The sequence below is a fragment of the Mustela erminea genome, chromosome 12, assembly GCF_009829155.1.
Source record: "Mustela erminea isolate mMusErm1 chromosome 12, mMusErm1.Pri, whole genome shotgun sequence".
Lineage (NCBI taxonomy): Eukaryota > Metazoa > Chordata > Mammalia > Carnivora > Mustelidae > Mustela > Mustela erminea.
This window is the reverse complement of record NC_045625.1, coordinates 88744176-88763164: the sequence shown is the minus strand read 5'-3', so window position 1 is coordinate 88763164 and position 18989 is coordinate 88744176. Positions and strand designations below refer to the sequence as shown.

Genomic DNA, 18989 nt, shown 5'->3' with positions numbered 1-18989 from the left:
CGGGAGGGGGAGGAAGAGAATCTCGAGCAGACACCCTCCCCCTCGCCCCTGAGTGTGTAACGCGACATGGGGCTTAATTTCACAACCCTGAGAGGATGACCTGAGCCAAAACCAAGGTCCAGTGCTCAATTGACTGAGCCACCAAGGTACCCCAAATTAAAACTTTTCAAGGACATCATCAAGTAAGAGAAAAGACAACCCACAGAAGGAGAGAAAATATTCACCAAGAGTCTAGTATCCAGAGTATATGAAGAACTCTTAGAACTCAACAACAGAACATCCCCCCAAAACAACATCCTTATTCAAAAATAGGTAATGGACTTGGATAGACATCCAAAGATAATATACATCTGGCCAACAACACATGAAAAGATGCTCAACGTACTAGTCATCAGGGAAATGGAGATCCAAACCACTATGAGGTACCACTTTAAAACAACCTGAATATATACATGACAAAACAGAGAACAAGTGCTGGTAAGGATATGGAGAAACTGAAGCCTCCTACATTACTGACGGGAACCTAAAATGTGCAGCTGCCATGAGAAAGACTTTGGTGGTTCCTGAAATGGTTCAGTAGAGTTACCATATAAACCAGCAATTACAGTCTGTCACATACCTAAGAACTGAAAGCACGTTCACATAAAACTCGTAAAACTCGGACAAGATGTTCATAATAGCTGAAAAATGGAAACAAGCTAAGTATCCATTTGCATTTGATTGATACAGTGAACAAAAGAAATGTGGTGCACACCGAGGACAGAACCTTCCTCTTCCTGAAAGAGGAGTGGGATGTGACACACGCTTCAGTGTGGATGATCTTGAAAACAGGCTGCGTTTAAGAAGCTAGACACAAAAGGTCACACATAATTGTATTTCATTTATATGAAATGCAAATCCATAGAGACAGAAAATGTATTACTGGTTGCCAGGTAATGGGGTACGGAGAATTGGTAGTGATTGGTATTGGATATGGGGTTTCTTTTTTGGGATGAGGGGAATGTTTGAGAGATAGCCCTAACAGCTGTGCAACCTTGTGAATACATTAAAAACCACTGAACTGTAAATGTGCTTAAAATGACCAGATTTTTATCCCAGTTTGACATTCGTAATACTGGGTCAGAGAAACTGTAATTTTGGTAAGCAGGAGTAAGGAGGTTACGAGAGCATTCTTTAAAAATTGTGGCAGAATACATGTCACGTTAAGTTGACGATTTTTTCCAGTTCAGTGGCACTGAGTACATTCAAACCTTCAGGCGACCATCCTCACCACGTCCATCTTGCAAAACTGAAACTCTCCCCAGTCTGGCATCCGCTGTTCGACTCTGTCTGAATTTGACTGAAGTGGAACCACACTGTGTATGTGCTTTGTGACCGGCTTACTTCACTCAGCACGTCTTCGGTGCACGTCCATGTTGTGGCGTGAGTCCGAATTTGCTTCCTTTCGTAGGCCGAGGATTTCCTTGTATCCAAATGCCACATTTCCTCTATCTGTTCATTCAACAGCGAACATTCAGGTTGCTTCCACTTTTTGGCTGTTGTGAATAATGCCAATAAATGGGTGTACAAATTTGTGTCCCTTTTAAAAATTTTTTTCCCTTTTAAAAATTTTAAATTAAAAAGGTACGGTTTGTTTTTGAAGGGAATCTTCTAAAAATCAAAAATTTTTTGAAAATATACCCCTTTTTTGCATTAGCTTAAAGATTAAGAATGTAGTTGAAACCCACCCAAAAGAGAACCCAAATATCAATGGTACTGTTTCCTTCAAAGAAACATAGAAGACATAAAAGTATCCATTGCAAATTTATTATGCATTAGGAAGCTTAACTTAAAAACCAACAGCATAGTAAAAAGATATGTTATCTCTGTTCAAAGCAGAACAGGTTTCAAAATATATTTTCTTTTAAATGTATTCAGTCAGTACACAATCCTTTTATAAAAGTTGTATATATATTTTTCTTTCAACACCTTCATTACATTTATAAATACAAGATTTACACAGCACCCCATCAAAAAAAAATTTAAAACTCCTTACAAATATCTACATATATATTTCCTACCTATAAAACTTTCAGGGGAGTGCTCTGTTAAAGTGGGTGGGCCCTAGGTCACGGTCCATTTACTGGTGCAGCAAAATACATATAAATCTGTAAAGGTTTCTGTCCATAAAACATCTCGAAAAATTTGCAAGACACTTGTTAAACTGAGCTTCTTAGACCACCATATTTTAGAAAAGAATCTGATGTGCATATTCCCATGAAATTCAAAAGTCAGACAAAGAGATGGAAATAAAGACCTGACTGCGAAACAGGCGCGAACAGCAGAGCAGTTAAGGCAGGAGTGAGATGAACGAGGAAACGGAGACGCGGCGCGGCAGGGAGCCAGACGGCGGCCACGTGTCCGTGAGCCTGAACTTGCGGCTACACCCCGCTGGTATCCAGCCACTAATTCTCGTTCTCACGGAGGAGTATTTCTCTCACTGAAAACTTTCTCAGAAACTCCCTTCAAATTGTGTGTTGCCACCAGAGTACTTGCTGTGTGTTTTTCTTCCATAAAATCACCTTGGATCTGACCAAAACACCAGGGTTAGTGGTCTGAGTTGCTAGTTCTTCATAATTTAAATTTTAAAGAAAATCTCCCTTTATCTAATAAAGGTTATCACTGATCAGTACTAATGTCCAGAGGTGTCGATGGTGAATTTCATTCTAGCCAAGAACAGGAAGTAGAGAGGAGGAGAGTAAGACTCGCGTTTTCGTTGCCCTTTGAACAAAGGCAGTAGATCCCTGACACTGAGTGACTTCGAGCAGCCACTCGGAAACACCGTGGGCTGAGCGGGCACAGACCAGAGAAGGAAGGAAGGAGGGAGAGAAGGAAGGAAGGAAGGAGGGAGAGAAGGAAGGAAGGAAGGAGGGAGAGAAGGAAGGAAGGAAGGAGGGAGAGAAGGAAGGAAGGAAACCAGCAGGGACTTGGTAGCTCGGATCCTGCCGGAGACGGCAGGCCACCCCCAGCCCGCGCCTTCCGCTGAGAGGGGCAAAGAGGAACTGGCACGTTCTGCCTCCAGAGTTACCAAGGAAAGCCATCCCCCCACGGTAAGAAATCTTTCTCATTTAGTTTCCAAGTGTGGATTCCAGATGACTTTGAAGATTGCAGAATTTGCAGGAAAGTACTTAGATCTTGCTCTAATATACCACAAAAAGAAGAAAAGGAACAGAAGTGGGGCGGGGGGCAGAGGGACGGAGAGGGTCACTCCTCAGACCCGTCCCTGAGGACGCCACGAGCATCGCCCCTCCGGCACCACGGAGTCTCCGTGTGGTGTGGCTCCCGCGGCTCTCAGAGGCGGCGTCCACACGGTCCCCCCTTCTGCCGAGTTCACAGCTCCGTGCACTGATTCCCAGCCTCCTCGAAGGAAGAGAGCTCCCAGATGCTGCTGTCTTGCAGCAGTGGCTCGACGTCCTCGGCACTGCCCTGCCCGGGGGGGCTCGTCAGGCTGCCGCTGATGCTGTTGCTGTGTTTTTGGGTTCCACTGCCTTTGCGGTACTCAGGGATGAATAAGGCAACCAGGAAGGACATAAGAACTATACACGCCCCAAACAAGAACGGGGGGCCTGGGATGGCGGCTCCCTGAGGGCAGGGGAGACAGACAGACAGACATAGAGCGTTTGGTTAGTCTTCAATCCAAAATTAGCCCTGGCCTCCCCCAAACCATCAAAAAGTAAATCATTTTCTCATAAGCAAATGTTGTATTAAGGCTCAGGGCAAATTCCGAGAGGGCCCGTGTTTAGAACGTGACAGCGGGCAACTAACCATTGTTCTTTGCACCATTTCTCAACAGCTTTGAAGTGGCAGCTGCGGGGCTCCAAGTCCCACCCAGGACCTCACCGCACGCGCTCTGTTCATGAACACTACGGGCCGTTTTACACAGAAATGTCCACTGCAGGAACGACTGAGGAAATCCACAGAAGCAGCACTCGAGCTCAATTCCTGGCAAGGATTAGGTCATTCCGCATTTTACTTGGCCTCGGTGGCCTTCACCAGAGGACAGCATTCTGATCGGAGTACTTGTGTAGGTAAAAGTGGACTCTGAACAAAATTCAGACCCAGCTTTTGGGGAAGATACTACATCACTGAACTGATCCTTCCTCGATCCCGGGAAGCACTGAGCCTAGCACATACCACAGAAACGCTGTGCGAACAAGAACATTCTCCAAATTCAAGTTCAGATTTTGCTACCATCAGACATAATGGTTATAAAACTAGGCTTATCACCAAAATTACCTGCAGGGCAGCATTGTCAGAACTCAGTTCCGGTTCCAACTCAGTCAGTTCCACGTGGAACATGTAGAATATGAAGCCGTACAGTGCTGGGCCGAGGCCGTTACACAGCCCTCTTATTCCAGTTATGATCCCCTGGGCAACTCCTGCATCAGAACGAAGAGAAGGGAGCACGTCTTCTCATAAAAGTATCTCAAGATTAGGGACTTCACCCATCATAGTGTCATTTGGTGCACAAATGTGTTACTGGTTTTACTATGTCCTTTAATGTCCTCTCTGTCCTAAGATCTATATGGAGATGAAATGACCGTGATGTTTATGAAATCTCTTTTGGGGCTGAATTCTCCCTATAACAGCTAGATCCTTCCTATAAATGAGGAATAATAAATAAAAACTTTAATATTCTTCATTTATAGGCAATTTCCACTTTTGAGATTGAGATTTTTCCTCCTTTACTCATCTGACAGTCCTTTTACGGCAAAAATCTGCCCTTTGTCGCCTGGAGCCCTGTGTGTGAGTCCACGGCAGTCCTCAAGTTGTGTACTCCCGGCACGTGCACACAGACTCTGCTGCTCATGGTGACCTGCGCTGAAAAATCCCAGAAGTGCCAACTTCTAGATATCTCTGGTTTCTAATGTAGCAGATATGATATTAGCTTGATTCATGAAAATGGATGTTTCTGTAAGTCAAACTGTTGAAATAGGATTCAACTTAATATGTTCTAGTAATGTTGTACACTGACATTTAGGAACATCTGCATTAAAACTGAACTGAACAGAAGCATAGTAACAGCCAAAGAGAATTCATGTCATGAAAGACCAGATGGTGCCGTCACACATGGCGGCAGTGCCCCCCATCCCCAGCAGGCTGGCTTCTTCTGACGTAACACGCCCCAAGGGCACAGCCAAGGGAGTTCGCAAAGAGTGTCACACAGATTCTATAGTCTTCAAGTGACACTTTAAACATGGGTACGAGTAAGATGACTAATTTTTGATGTGGAAAAGTAGTTCAATGAATTATTCTTTCCATCTAGTTCTTTATTAAAACTTTTTAAAGAACTCTAATACATTTAAAAGGTTTTCCTTATAAAATTTACTACTTCCTGACTACTTAGGTGAACCATTAACAGATGGGAGAAGGAAAGGATTCTTTTTTTTTAAAGATTTATTTAATTATTTGACAGAGATCACAAGTAGGCAGAGAGGCAGGCAGAGAGAGAGGAGGAAGCAGGCTCCCTGCTGAGCAGAGAGCCCGATGTGGGGCTCGATCCCAGGACCCAGAGATCATGACCCGAGCTGAAGGCAGAGGCTTTAACACACTGAGCCACCCAGGCGCCCCGGAAAGGATTAATTCTGGCAGCAGGAACTGCCTGATAGAAGCCAGAGGTTCTAGAAGGATGAAGAGTCTTGATGGTAGATGGCTATTCTCCATATGCTTGTCTCCATTTTAATTGTGCTTCTCACTGTGCACTTAACAGTAAGTACACATATTTACCCCCTCATAAAATCATTTCCTAATTTAAGCTAATGAACTTTGATTTTGAATTTAAAGAAATGTTGGTGATTATGGTGCTTAAATAAAGAACTCCTTGTTTACTGTCCAGTCTGTCATCATTAAAATGATCAGTTCCTTCTGGTGGTCACACACACACGCGGACTCCAAACTGACAGGAGAAAATGGATAGTTCTTTGGGGGCGGGGACAGTTCTAGTTCTCATCCTTAGTATTCTTAACCGCTTAGTCCAGATTTAAGGAATGTAGGCTCAAAGCAGGAGGGAAAAAAGAAAGGTACGATTGCCAAGAAGGGACCACATGGCTGTCACCTGCTCTGTGACATGGAGAGAGGCTCGGAGCCTCTCTTACTTCAGGTACAAGCTGAACGAGGGAACAGCAGAGTACAGTGACCTCACCTTGCTGATCGGACTCTGCATTCCGAGAGACAAGGGCGCTGACCGCTGGAAACGTGATGCTGGACATGGCGGCCACCGTCCCCGCGGCCCACATCATCCTGCAACGACAAGAGCGGCTGCGTCGGGCGGCAGGCCGGCCCCGGGGAGCGTGCACTGTGCAGTCGGGCAAAACTGTCTCTGTTAGGTTGTATTTATTTTTCCCTCTTTAAGAAAAGATGGAATTTTTTTAAAAACCTGGAATGTCCTACATCATACTGTTAATAGTGATTACTTCACAGCCGGGAAGATTTCACTACTTGATGTTCCCTCCCTCGAGATCGGTTCTTCCTCCTTGTTTGCCCATTACCATCTTTAAATGTGTAAGTTCAGTGAAGTTCAGAAAGATTTGTTTCTATAAATACCACATCTTCCTCGGTGATATTCCACTTTTCTGTCTGTCATTCTCACCTTCACACTGCCCTTAGGCTGCTCGGTTTGCTACCCCTCAAGCAAGTGTCACGTGCCACCAACGGAAACAACAGAGACCTGAAGTTCAGGGTCACTATGAAAGAAACTGAAGTATAAAGTACGAGTGTGAGCAAAGTGAGGTCCTAATGGGGCCGAAAACTTGTCTGGCCAGATCTCCTTGGGGAGGCTAATGTATACATCCTTACTGAAGAGAAAAAACTGCAGGTCAGCAAAATCTTTTAAACATAGCACAAGTCTGACCAAATCAGCTACTGAAGTACCAAAATTCACGTGACTAGAATCTTCAAGAACAAAAAGAATCAACCACTGAACCACTGAGCACATTTCTAGCTCCTTTTACGTTATGTCATCAATTTATAGGAGTAAAGCGAGGATCAACTCTCGTACATAAACCCAAACAGAAAATCAGGTCTTCGGTAAGCAGGTGCATACGTTTCTTACTCCTGAGGGCTTATTCTGAACTTCCTGTCTGTGGGCATCTAATATGTGGGCATAGTAACTGCCTCAGGGCACACATGGTTTTGGAGGAGATCTTAGTGTTCATCTCAGATGTTCTAGATTATAAAGGTTATGTCACTACCCAGAGTCACTCAGTTAATTACAGCAGTGAACCCCACTATAACCAGTTGTTTTTCCTTGCCTTCTTGTGGACTATGTGAGGTCACTAAAAATTGACAAATGTGTTTAAAAAGTACACATCCAGTGCTATGAAGTGTGTAAACCTGGCGATTCATAGTCCTATACCCCTGGGGATAAAAATACATGTTTATAAAAAATAAAAAATTTAAAAAAAAAAAGAAAGCAGGGGGAAATAAAAAAGTACACATCCAATTAAATGAGAACTTCACTGTTGAGGCAAAGGCAATCTTAACAAATAATGTGAGATTACTTAGCTCCATCCTTCTGCAAATGAAGTCTAAACAGCCTTTTTGAAATGTCGAGTACACCGCCAGCAGAACAATCCTTGCCTCCCTCCCATCACATTCAGCCAACTCGAGTTCCTCTAAAAGATGCTTCTATTAGTTTATGAGGATCCAAAGGAGAGGCTTACCAGGCCTGAGATCCAAAACCATACCAGGCTAACTGGAACATCTGGAAGCCCAAGCCCAGGAGGACAGTATTCTTATTCCCTAATGATCTCATCAAGATGGTAAGAAAGACGGTCTGTAAAAACAAAGAGGATAATCCTGTGAAGCCATGCGTCACGGCTCTGATGCCAGCTTGACGGGGGCCCATTCTCCGTGACCAGAGGGGCCGCTACGGGTGCACAGCCTGGCCCGAGTGTGGGGAAGCTGCGCGGTACTGACGGGAGCTTGAGTTGAGCTGTGGGGGCTCCGAGCCTTCAGTCCCTCACCAAAGCCTGTTTATCTAATGCTTTGCTAGCACTTTCCAAAAGGTCATGATAGCTGTCCACCAATTATCATGATTGAGAAGGACAGGACTTGGACTCCTTGGAGAAACGCCAGTCACTTCACCACCAGGGAAGAGCGAACCCCGACTGGAGCATTACAGAATACGCGGGATTCTGCGGGAAGTTAACAGTGTCAGAAAGCTGGACTAAGGCAAATCTGACTTTAACAAATACATGCTCTACTAAAAACGACTAGCTCAGACTGTTTGTAAAGGCAGAGGATGAAAGAGGAGGCTGGACTAACTCAATAGCCAGAGTTGCTATAAATACAAACCAGAATCATAAGCAACTTGCGAGTTCAACATAATTTACCTTCACTGACAGAATAGGCTTTTTTTTCCCCCTTACTGCAGTCCTTTAAGCCTTGTCAGCTCTAATGTTTGGGCAACACAGTTTCGCAGCCTTCTGGTCTCTCCTTGAAGAGCACTCTGCTGGCCCCCACGCTATAACGCCGCATGAAGCCATTTCAGGGAATGACCTCTAGGCACTTCCCCGGGATACTGTGATCACACCCAGGCATGTCCTGCCTTTTGTGGTCCTTTACTTATAATAGTAGATGGGGAAATTTGAATGTTTACTCATTTCATATATTCTAATGCACTCATTTACCACAGCTCTTCAGTGGATAGCAGAGTTTAAAGAATTAACTGATTTCATTTTTGTTTTCCTGCTACTAAACTTTCCTCATTAACCAAAAAAGTGTTTCTATATTTTAAGCTTATTTTGCAGTATCTGGAGTTAGATGATTGGTGGTTGTAAAAGCAAGATGTTACTTGCTGAATTGACTAGTAGAGGTAACAGGTATCCTAAAAACTAATATAAAGTTGTATTAAATTCCTCCTAAATTAAAATTTCAACATCCTGGGCGCCTGGGTGGCTCAGTGGGTTAAAGCCTCTGCCTTCAGCTCAGGTCATGATCCCAGGGTCCTGGGATCGAGTCCCGCATCGGGCTCTCTGCTCATCAGGGAGCCTGCTTCCCCCTCTCTCTCTGCCTGTCTCTCTGCCTACTTGCGATCTGTCTGTCAAATAAATAAATAAAATCTTTAAAAAAAAAATAAATAAAATTTCAACATCCTATTAACAATGATGGTTCTGGGGTACCTGGATGGCTCAACTAGTTGGTGGAGCATCCTACTTTTCTTCCTTTTTTTTTTTTTTTTTAAAAAGATATTTATTTATTTGACAGAGAGAGAGAGAGAGAGTGGTCATAGGCAGAGAGGTAGGCAGAGAGAGAGGGGGAAGTAGGTTCCCTGCTGAGCAGAGAGCCCAACGTGGGGCTTGATCCCAGGCATCATGACCTGAGCCGAAGGCAGAGGCTTAACCCACTGAGCCACCCAGGCGCCCCAGAGCATCCGCCTCTTGATTTCAGCTCAGGTCATGATCTCGAGGATCGTGAGATTGAGCCCCGTGTCGGGCTCTGTGCTGTATGGACCTGCTCCAGACTCTCTGCCTCTACACAGCCCCCGCAACCCACCGTGCCTCTCCAGAAAAAAAAAAAAAAGATGGCTCTGTAGACTGTATCGGTGCCTGTTGACTGGGGCTGATGTTGTACCACAGATACAAGAGATGTTAGCATGGCAGGGGAGGAGGGGGTTAATGACAGAGGCTGTAGGGGCTCCCCACGAACATTTCTTTCAGTTTCCTATAAATCCAGTTACTTCTAGATAAATATGATAAAGAAAAAATGGCTGAAATGACACTCACCTGAGCCACAATAGACAGAATGCCTACCATAGCTATGAATGCTGCAATCTTGACAGATCCAAAACCTATGACCTGTGGCAAAGGAAACATTTTTGTAATACAGATACTATAAAAATAATATGAGACAAATATACTATCATCAAACACTAGAGAGAACATGAAGAAAATTATCTGACTTTTGGTTCTCCCAACAGAGAATCTTCTCAGTAGCCAAGGCAGTGGCTCGCAACCTCGGCTGCCCGTTTAAATCCTGTGGGCAACAGGAGGAGGAGGAGGGCGGGCAATGAAATGCTGTGACCCATCTGAGACCAGTTAAATCAGACTCTCTGGGCCCAGGCACAGGCATGTTTTAAAAAGCTTCCATGGTGATTCTAGAAGCAACTGAAGTGAGCTGGCAATAATTTCTAAGCCTCTTAACCTTAACAGAAGCTCTGACAGGCCTAAAACTTTAGGTTTTAAATACCAAGTTTTAAAATAGTCAAATATTTTTGCCCTCTACTGAAATCCTGTAAAAATCAGGAAAAGGAATTAAAAATTATTGTATGCGTTCTATTATCAAATAAATGATTGTCTTGCTTCCAGTCACACAACTAGGTAATAAAAGAGCTAGAATCTCAGGTTCCCCGGTCAGTGCTGCCAACAAGCAAAGGCCTATTACTCACTAATTAAATGCAACTAAAAAAAAAAAAAAAAAAAAAAAAAAGGAACCTGGAAAGTAGCCTTATTTAGGGATTACTTCTCAGCCTGTATTTGTAAATCTAAATATAAACATACATTGAAAGCAACTTTATCAAGACAGGACTTAAGTATCCTACAGTTCCCCCATCAGAAGTGTACAATTCAGTGGCCTGAGAATACTCAAAGAATGCCGGCCGGCCGTCACCAGCGTCAGCTGCAGAAGACGTCCTGTCCTCCTGCCCCATCGGGGGTCCCATTCCCTCCGCCTGTCCCTCTGTCCAGCCAGTGATACACTTCCTGTCTCTGGGTTTGTTTTTTCTGAGCCTTTCATGTAGAAGAAATCAAGCCACATATGGCCCTGCTCTCTCTGCGTTAGCACAGTGTTTTCCCAGGGCGTCCACGGTGCCGCAGGGACAGCGCGTTACTGCTTCCCACCGCCGGCCGTAACCGCCCGCCGTGCAGATACGCCACCATTTGTCAATACATTCCATCAACTATTTCTGCTTTTTGGCTATTATAAATATTTGTATAAAAGCTTCTCCGTAGACCTACGTTTTCATTTCTCTTGGCTACATACGTAGGAACAGTCTCGCTGGAAACCCTACGTTGAATAGCTTGAGGGACCGCCAGACTTTTCCACCCCATCTCACGTTCCCACCCCTGTGGGAGTCTGCGTTTCCCCGAACCTTCCGTGTGTTGGACTGCAGCAGGTGTGAAGCAGGATCTCGTTTTGATTTGCACTTCTTTGGTGGCTAATGTTAAGCATCTTTTCATGTCCTTATTCGCCATTTATGAATCTTCCTTGGACAGGTATCTATTCCATCTTTTTTTGAAAATTTTCAATTGGGTTGTCCTTTTATTCATTTATAAAAGTTAATACTTGATACAGGTTCCTTATCAGATACATGATTTAGAAATACCTAATGCAGTTTTAACTCGTGTGTGTGTGTGTGTGAACTGCTCTTAAAAGCACGCACAAATACAAAGTAACAGAAAATGATTCTGATTTACTGTTCAGCGCTGGTGGTAGTGACATAAGCAATATGTACAGAAAGAAAGGGCAGAAAAAAATAACTCATTGTTTTTTCTGAAGGAATGAGAAGATTTTTCACATCCTTAACCAATTTTCCTACATTTAAACGCAGTTAATTTAATGCATAATTTAATTAGAAATTCAGATTAATTTTCTACATTAAACATGCTATTTCACCAGTCCTCCCACTAAATCTCTAGCATCTACCCATTCAGAATGAACAAACTGAAAAGAACTGGTTGAAAAACAGTTTTCCTTATATGCCACCATATAAAATAATAGTCTCACATTTTCAGGAAAACTGTGAGAATGGTGAATTTAACAAGTTTCAATGTAAAATATCTCCAAAAGTAGAGGAATTTATCTTAGGAGGCGGCCTGCTCTGCCATGTGGAGGGAGCGCCTAGAAACACTTCCAGGGAAATCAGTGAAGACCAGGGCAGGATTGCTAACGGAAGGCAACGCCTGTCTGCACAATCCCAGAGAACTGAAATAAAAAAACATTTGGAAAGGGAGCTTGTTTTTAAATTGCCTTAAGTCAACTGCCTTTTTGGGAGACAAGGGAGAGTTTAAACTTTTAAAGAGAAAAAGATCAGGGAGGGATTAGTTTGATTCTTGCTTGTGAGCCCCTTGGCGTCTATAGCAGCGCTGAGCTACATGGCCTCTACTGAAGATGGCCCAGGTCAGGTCAGGTCAGATCAAACTTGCCCTCTCTCTGAAATTTAATGAAGATTTAAAACACTATGATAGATTTTGCTTACGCTAATTCTCAGGGAAATTTTTTCAAGAGTAAACACTTTATAATATTTTAAAAGATCATATTAAAGTTTCCTCAACTGCTAATTATATGTCACGGCCTAGACTTACTCTACTGGAAGCAAGTCCACATTTTTTCTGTATACGGTTTTCCCCAAAATAGTTTGAGACAGATCCTAACCTTTGGTTTTCTTCATGTTCTAAACCTACTAGGCACACAGTACCCACCTGTCTAAGATAGAGAAAAAAACTTGAATACTGTCCAGCCTCAGGAAGGTATGAAAGAAATACGGTGATGCAAATTAATAAGACAGTAGAATCTTTTCCAACCTTCTTCAGTGACTAGGAATAAGCAGAAAGAGAAACACATCAACAGTCGGCCACACTAGAGTCACTGGCATTCCAGGACATGGGCTTCATTGTTTTGTTTTATTACGGTGGATTATAAAAGTTGAAGGGATTACAAAAGTAGGTCAATATTAACTCTATGGTTACAAGTCCTCTAATTTCAAAGTTTTATGTTTGAAATATTACAGCTTAAAACCAAAACAAAAAACCCCACAAATACTTGTTCATCTTTGTCAGCCATACTGGTTCACACCCTATAAATGGACGCTGACCAAGCACTGCTTCAGAACCATTTACGAAATTCTCCTCTCTCTCCTTCATTCAAAATGCAATACTTTTAAATCCATAAACAGTTCAGGTTTTTATAATATATAAATTTACTATATTCTTTAAGATGTTAATACTCAATTTTCCTGTAAAACTGGTCGACAAATGAACATGCTCCCATCATGCGGGTCAGTGACAACAAGTGTCTCTGACCAGTAACTTTTGAATGTTACAACGTTGTCTAAAAGTCTTTCTTAAATTCCTTTTTACACAGAATTGTTGCTAAGATCAAAAGGTGTGTTGCCGTCTAAGTACTAGGGTGACCGTAAGTGTAACCTTCATATGATGCACAGCGGAACGGCTCCTGTCTGTGGAGACCTGCTGCACAGACACGTGACTGGTTCATTTCCGAACATTCCCGGTACGCCCTGCGGCAGCCCTGGAGGCGAGCTCGGGCGGCAGAGTACTGGGGCGGCAGAGACTCCCGCTTCACGGAGGAGCTGCCACACGTAACTGGATCACTGTGTGACAAGAAGGGGGGAGGGAGGCCGGACGGAGCCCACAGGCCGCAGCGGGTCCGTTCTCCAGGCACCCTCTTCTCCGTGTCCGCTATCACAGCACAAACAAAATGAGCAGGGTCTCAGGCTGGGACCTGAGGGACCTTTTCAGAAAAGAATTTGATGAGTTATTTTCCTTTTTACATATTTTTCCTAAAAAGTCAATTTGGATGATTAAAAACCACAGTCAAATCTCTGGTTTTTTCCTGCACTTATTTTCTTCAAGAACAATTTGAAGTCAGATGAGGCAGGAAAAAGGCAGGGACAGGGTTCTTCTTCTCCGCACTTTTTCTAGTTGTTAATAGGATCCTCTCCACCCCCCCCCCAAAAAAAGCCAAAAATTGTTTTAAAAAGTTACAGAAAACAATCTGTTCAACCTGCACAATACAGGTTCAAAGCCTCTGGTCAAAGTGGATGTATATTAACAACCTAGAAAATAATTACTTTAGGCAGACCAAATCTATTCATCTTTTCTGAATTTAAGTGAATGAAAATGAACAATTCGAATGGCTACCTTCATTTTGTTTACAAAAAAAAAAAGTGAAAACAACCATGCAGTAAGAAAAAACATCTTCCCTACATTCGGAGGGATTAAGCGGACATTTTTTTCTCTCTTTTCTTAGGGTACCTACCACATGCTTGACTTAAAAATAAGTTCTAGGGGCACCTGGGTGGCTCAGTCGGTGAAGTGTCTGACTCAGGAGATTGAGCGCCAAGTTGAGCTCCGTGCTGGGCATGGAACACACGAGACTGTATCTCTCATTTTCCTTTTGCCCATCCCTCTCTTCCTAATAAAAAAATTTTAAAAAGCAAAGAAATACAAATTCTACATATTCCTGGGTGCATAGACAACTTGAGTGCCTTACGGGCGATTAATTTTTTTTTTCTATTTTTACTGGAGAAAGAAATGGATATTTACCGCAAACGGGTCAGCTTGTTTCCAAGAAATCTTAGCTCCCCAGGAAAGCGGTCGCATTTTCTCCGGCAGAGATTCTGGAACAGCCAGTAAGATGAAGCAGATGTCCAGAAGAGCCACCACTGTGGCCACCAGCACAACAAGGCTGTCTCCGTAACTGGCTGAAAGGTATGCTCCAATGGCCGGGCTGCTGACCAGACTGGCTGCAAAGGTGGCCGAGACCTGTGGAAAAGCACGCGCTCACCCAAAGTCCCACCTTCTACCGTATACAGCTGCAGAAAGCACACACTCAGCCCCATCACTCCCCTGTTCCCGCTTCTTACACAGGGTCCCACAGATGTACGTATGGCCACCCTTCCCTGGCTTTAAACAAAACAGAAGGAACGTGTTCCACGAACGTTTTAAGAATGAGAGAGAGTCATTTCCTTTTAAGGACTTGTTCACAAACTATGAACTAACTGGAGATATCCTGAGAAGCTACGAGTAAAAAAATAATCTTAGATTATCAGAAATAAAAATTGAGAAAAACTTCTCCATAAATAAAACATCCACGTTAGTCGTCTTTAATTGGAAAACAGGGATGTGGGGAGAAAGGCACGAATAGGAAAACGTCTGCAGGGCTCGTACACCCCACAAATCACTCAGGGCCGGTGCTGATCTCAGTCTAAAAACGTGTACTGTTTTACCATTTTATTGTTCGGTGACCATTTCATTAGCACAGAGAAGGGGACAAAAAATCCCTGATATTCTTAGAGAAAAAGGGCTGTTAACAACAAAGAGATCTGTTGAGAGAGAGGCTGAAACTTTATGTAAACTGGAGATCCCTGAGCTGTTCGTTTCGGTCACTGCCCGCCTCCATCCTACACCAGAAATCCCAGAACCACCGGATCACATTCACACCTGAATCCACGTGGAGTCTCTTCATCACACGGTTTTCCTAACGCAGAGGCTTCCTCTATCCTGGAATGTACCCTGAATGCTCAGAAGCCTGAATGGACAGTCTCTAAATTATAACCAGACTGAGTACCAAAAATAGACGTATAAACTGGTTATCTAAACTTCTAAATGGATTTTAAAAGAAACCACTGAAGTCATTATGGTTAAAATTATGACACCTGGTTAGTCTATGACATTCTTCCTTCACCCATCACCCGCAAATGAATTTGAAAATACAATCTCTCTGAAATTAGTTTTATACTAAAAATACTACAGAAGCCAGAAGTTCAATAAAAACTGGGGGGGGGGGGGGCTGTCTGGGGGAGAAAAGGACGCTTCCAGAATTCCAACTTGGGGAGCAGGAATTGGTTCAACATTTACTTGGTTCAGTATTTACCAAGTACCCACTCTGTACCAGAAGAAGACAGAGCTCCTGCCCTGCAGGTTTTTCATATTATTTTGAGAAGAGGAAGGCTGTTACATAAGTACATTATAAATTGCAATGACATGCAGGCTGCTAAGAGAGCACTGCCACCGGGGCCGCCAGCGCTGACCACTTCATTCTGCACAAAATAGGTCAGTAAGTCAGTCATTTATTCCTAAGTTTTCATTTTCTTAGTCTTCACATTTTTGTATGTAAACCAAAAATTTGTACTCAATGTACAAATAATAATAGAAAAGTAACTTTTTTATTTTTAAGATTTTATTTATTTGACAAAGATAGAGCACAAGTAGGCAGAACAGCAGGGAGCCCAATGCGGGGCTCAATCCCAGGACCCCGAGATCATGACCTGAGTCAAACTAAGCCACCCAGGTGCCTTAAGTTAAATAACATTTTATTTATTTATTTATACTTTTTTTTCCAGTGTTCCAAATTTCACTGTTTATGCACCACACCCAGTGCTCCATGCAATCCGTGCCCTCCTTAATACCCACCGCCAGGCTCTTTCTTCCCACCCCCTTCCCTCCAAAACCCTCAGTTTGTTTCTCAGTCTCCTCCTGATTTCCCCCAACTCACTTAAACTCTCCATCTCCCAGTGTTCTCTGTTATTCCTAAGTAACTCTTCCGTTCATATGATGAGCAAGAATGGGAGCCATTTTCTAATCTCTCATTTTTCCGACCAAAATGTGCATACGGTTAGACTTACAGCTGCTTCATTTCAACTGAAACTGCTTTTCATAATCCCACAGCATTCCAAGTTTAAAGGATCTAACAATCACTTGAATTTAAAGAAGAAAACAAGAATTGTTTCATCATTTGTCAAAATGACGTTTCTAGATCTACCATCATAATTGTCTTCTAGCCAAATGGACACTTTCTAAAACAAAAATTTTTCAATAACTCAAGATTCGGTCATTACAAACAATGGAATTAAATTTATTATCCTAGGACAATGATTTAATATGTATGAACACACCTGATACGTGAGTTTTGAATGGGAAATGACTGCATTCTACTAAGCTCCTCCTCAGAAAACTTGGAAGGGCTCCAGCAGCCGCTTCCGATGGGCGGAGACGAATGCTCATCTATAAATGATGCGCGCATCCGAACCACCGTCACTTTCCCTTCCGTGTGATGCACCCTGCAACACTGCTCTGAGATAGTACCCTGTTTTCTAATATTTCCATAATTTCGTTATTTGTAAACTGCTACAGAGAAAACCTCAAACTGGCAGAGGCAGAAATCTTAGTGAGAATCCTTCCTCTAAGCTTTCCAAACAGAGTTTAAGAAATGAGTTTAGGGGGCACCTGGATGGCTCAGTCGGGTAAGTGTCCGACTCCTGATTTCAGCTCAGGTCATGCTCTCAGGGTCCTTGCCCAGCACGGAGTCTGCTTCTCTCTCTCTCTCTCAAATAAAATAAATCTTTTTTTTTTTTTTTTTTTTTTAAGATTTTATTTATTTATTTGACAGAGAGAGATCACAAGTAGACAGAGAGGCAGGCAGAGAGATAGAGGGAAGCAGGCTCCCTGCTGAGCAGAGAGCCCGATGCGGGACTCGATCCCAGGACCCTGAGATCATGACCTGAGCCGAAGGCAGCGGCTTAACCCACTGAGCCACCCAGGCACCCTCAAATAAAATAAATCTTAAAAAAAAAAAAAAGAAGAGCGTGGGACTTCAGATTCGGTGTACCCGAATCAGAGCCGAAAGCCCCATAAAGGACCACAGCTGGCAGAGCAGGGCAGATGCGTCAGCACCGAGGCCAGGCCCGCAAGGCCTCCTGGCGCAGCCCTGTCTTCACGGGCCCCTCGGCGCTCCGGAGTCCCTCCTCCGGCCGCTCTCTGTCGTCTCCGCCCCGAGTGCAGCACCTGAGAGATGAGCTGCTTCAAATACGCGAACAGCCAAATGTAGAGAGAGATTTCATGGTGAGAAATAGTAAGAATTTAAAGTGAAACTCTCTATGTAATAATAGTAAGCATTCTGGGAGCCAATTTAATCACGTGGAATATGGAAATAAAAGGAAAAAAGCTGGTGGCCAGGTTCCGAGTGTCAGGAAAGGCCGAGAGCGGTGGCAGCGCCCCCCCCTCCCCCATCTCCTCAGGCTGTTCCTCTCGAGCAGCTGAGGCTCAGCACCTTCCGCAGGACTGAGTTTCTGGCTCCATGACACCGCGAACTGCGATGCAAAACGCTGTATCTTTCTTAAAACCCCGAGCAGCTCTGTTCCGCCGTCCGCACAGGTGCCTCCATCCCCAACGGCCCTCACCCTCCTGCGGCCCCGGAGAGCGGTTCACGGAACAACTCCGCGCCGCGGCCCTGAAGGAACCGCGCCGTCTTGGTGTAGGGGGAGCCGCACGGCCGGAGAAGGTGTACTTCCACGGTCGTGAACGGATCTAAAACCCCAGCTAGACTCGCCGGTCTTGTAGGTAACTGGCAGTAATCCTCCTGTATCCGTAAGGAACAGCAGCCTGCAAACTTTCTTTCTTTTTTTTTTTAAAAGTCCTGTCATCTTAACACCTGACAACTTAGGGTACACATAAAGGTTAGTCACTGCCCAACGTCCTGACTCCTATGACCAAGTCAGGGTTTGGGTTAAAAAACAAACTGATGGGAAATGACTCTCTCAATGGGTATTTCCCATCATGTAGAAAAGCTGCACAAACATGGTGAATGAGGCTTCTGGCCCTTTCTCAACTCTGCTGTTCCGAGCCACCCTGCGACCCCCCGCCTTTTTGGAAGGCTCCGAGCAGCCTGTCCCTCTGCGCTCTTGCACGGCCTTCTGGAGACGGCGGCCCGAGCCCTCTCAGGATGCGGCAGGAGGGACCCTCCGGGTAGGAGGACGAAGGCCGGGGAGAGCAGGCAGAAGCCGGCGGACGGGAGCTAGTGCTGACGAAGTTTTCAAACTAACGTCTGAAGTCAGCCAAGTGAGGGCTGCTGCTGAGTGTTACGGAACAGCAGTAACGGGCCTCTGTACAACTATGCCTCCTCACGATCTTCCGGCAAGTAGGATTCGAGAGGAGAAAGGCTTGGGCAAAGAGAGAAGTAACCCGGGTTTCTGGCCGTCAGTCCTCCTACAACTTGCTCAGGAACCCAGGCAGATTTTGCTTCTTCCACCTTTTCTCACCGTAAACACTTCCCAACACAGGAAGCCGAGAGAAGAGCCGGTGCGCGCGGACGGGAGAAGGCGCCACCCCCGCTACACCGCTCTGCGCGCAGACTGTTCTGGGCGAAGGCAACGATCACCCAGCAGGCTCGGGGAAGGTTTCCAGAGATCAGATGAGATCGGGCCTGTGCAGGGG

The 18989-nt window shown here is 44.2% G+C and overlaps 1 protein-coding gene and 1 long non-coding RNA gene across 5 annotated transcripts in view; one reads left to right on the top strand and one right to left on the bottom strand.

Moving 5' to 3' along the window:
• Positions 1 to 5352, top strand: part of LOC116571113 — a 30863-nt gene extending 25511 nt beyond the window's left edge. The window contains exon 3 of the long non-coding RNA XR_004277713.1: positions 3833 to 5352. This is a non-coding gene — a long non-coding RNA (uncharacterized LOC116571113). The remainder of the gene's footprint in view (positions 1 to 3832) is intronic.
• The window catches only part of MFSD14B (major facilitator superfamily domain containing 14B), a 78036-nt gene continuing 61955 nt past the window's right edge, over positions 2909 to 18989 (bottom strand). For 2 of the 4 annotated variants that reach the window (XM_032308880.1, XM_032308881.1), the window contains 7 exons: positions 14322 to 14540; positions 12459 to 12572; positions 9765 to 9836; positions 7701 to 7813; positions 6182 to 6279; positions 4276 to 4418; positions 2909 to 3621 (listed from right to left, as the gene is read on the bottom strand). In XM_032308880.1, the coding sequence (XP_032164771.1) occupies positions 3370 to 3621; positions 4276 to 4418; positions 6182 to 6279; positions 7701 to 7813; positions 9765 to 9836; positions 12459 to 12572; positions 14322 to 14540 (1011 nt within the window). In that variant the 3' untranslated portion in view covers positions 2909 to 3369. The other 2 variants (XM_032308882.1, XM_032308883.1) reach the window with 2 other exon arrangements.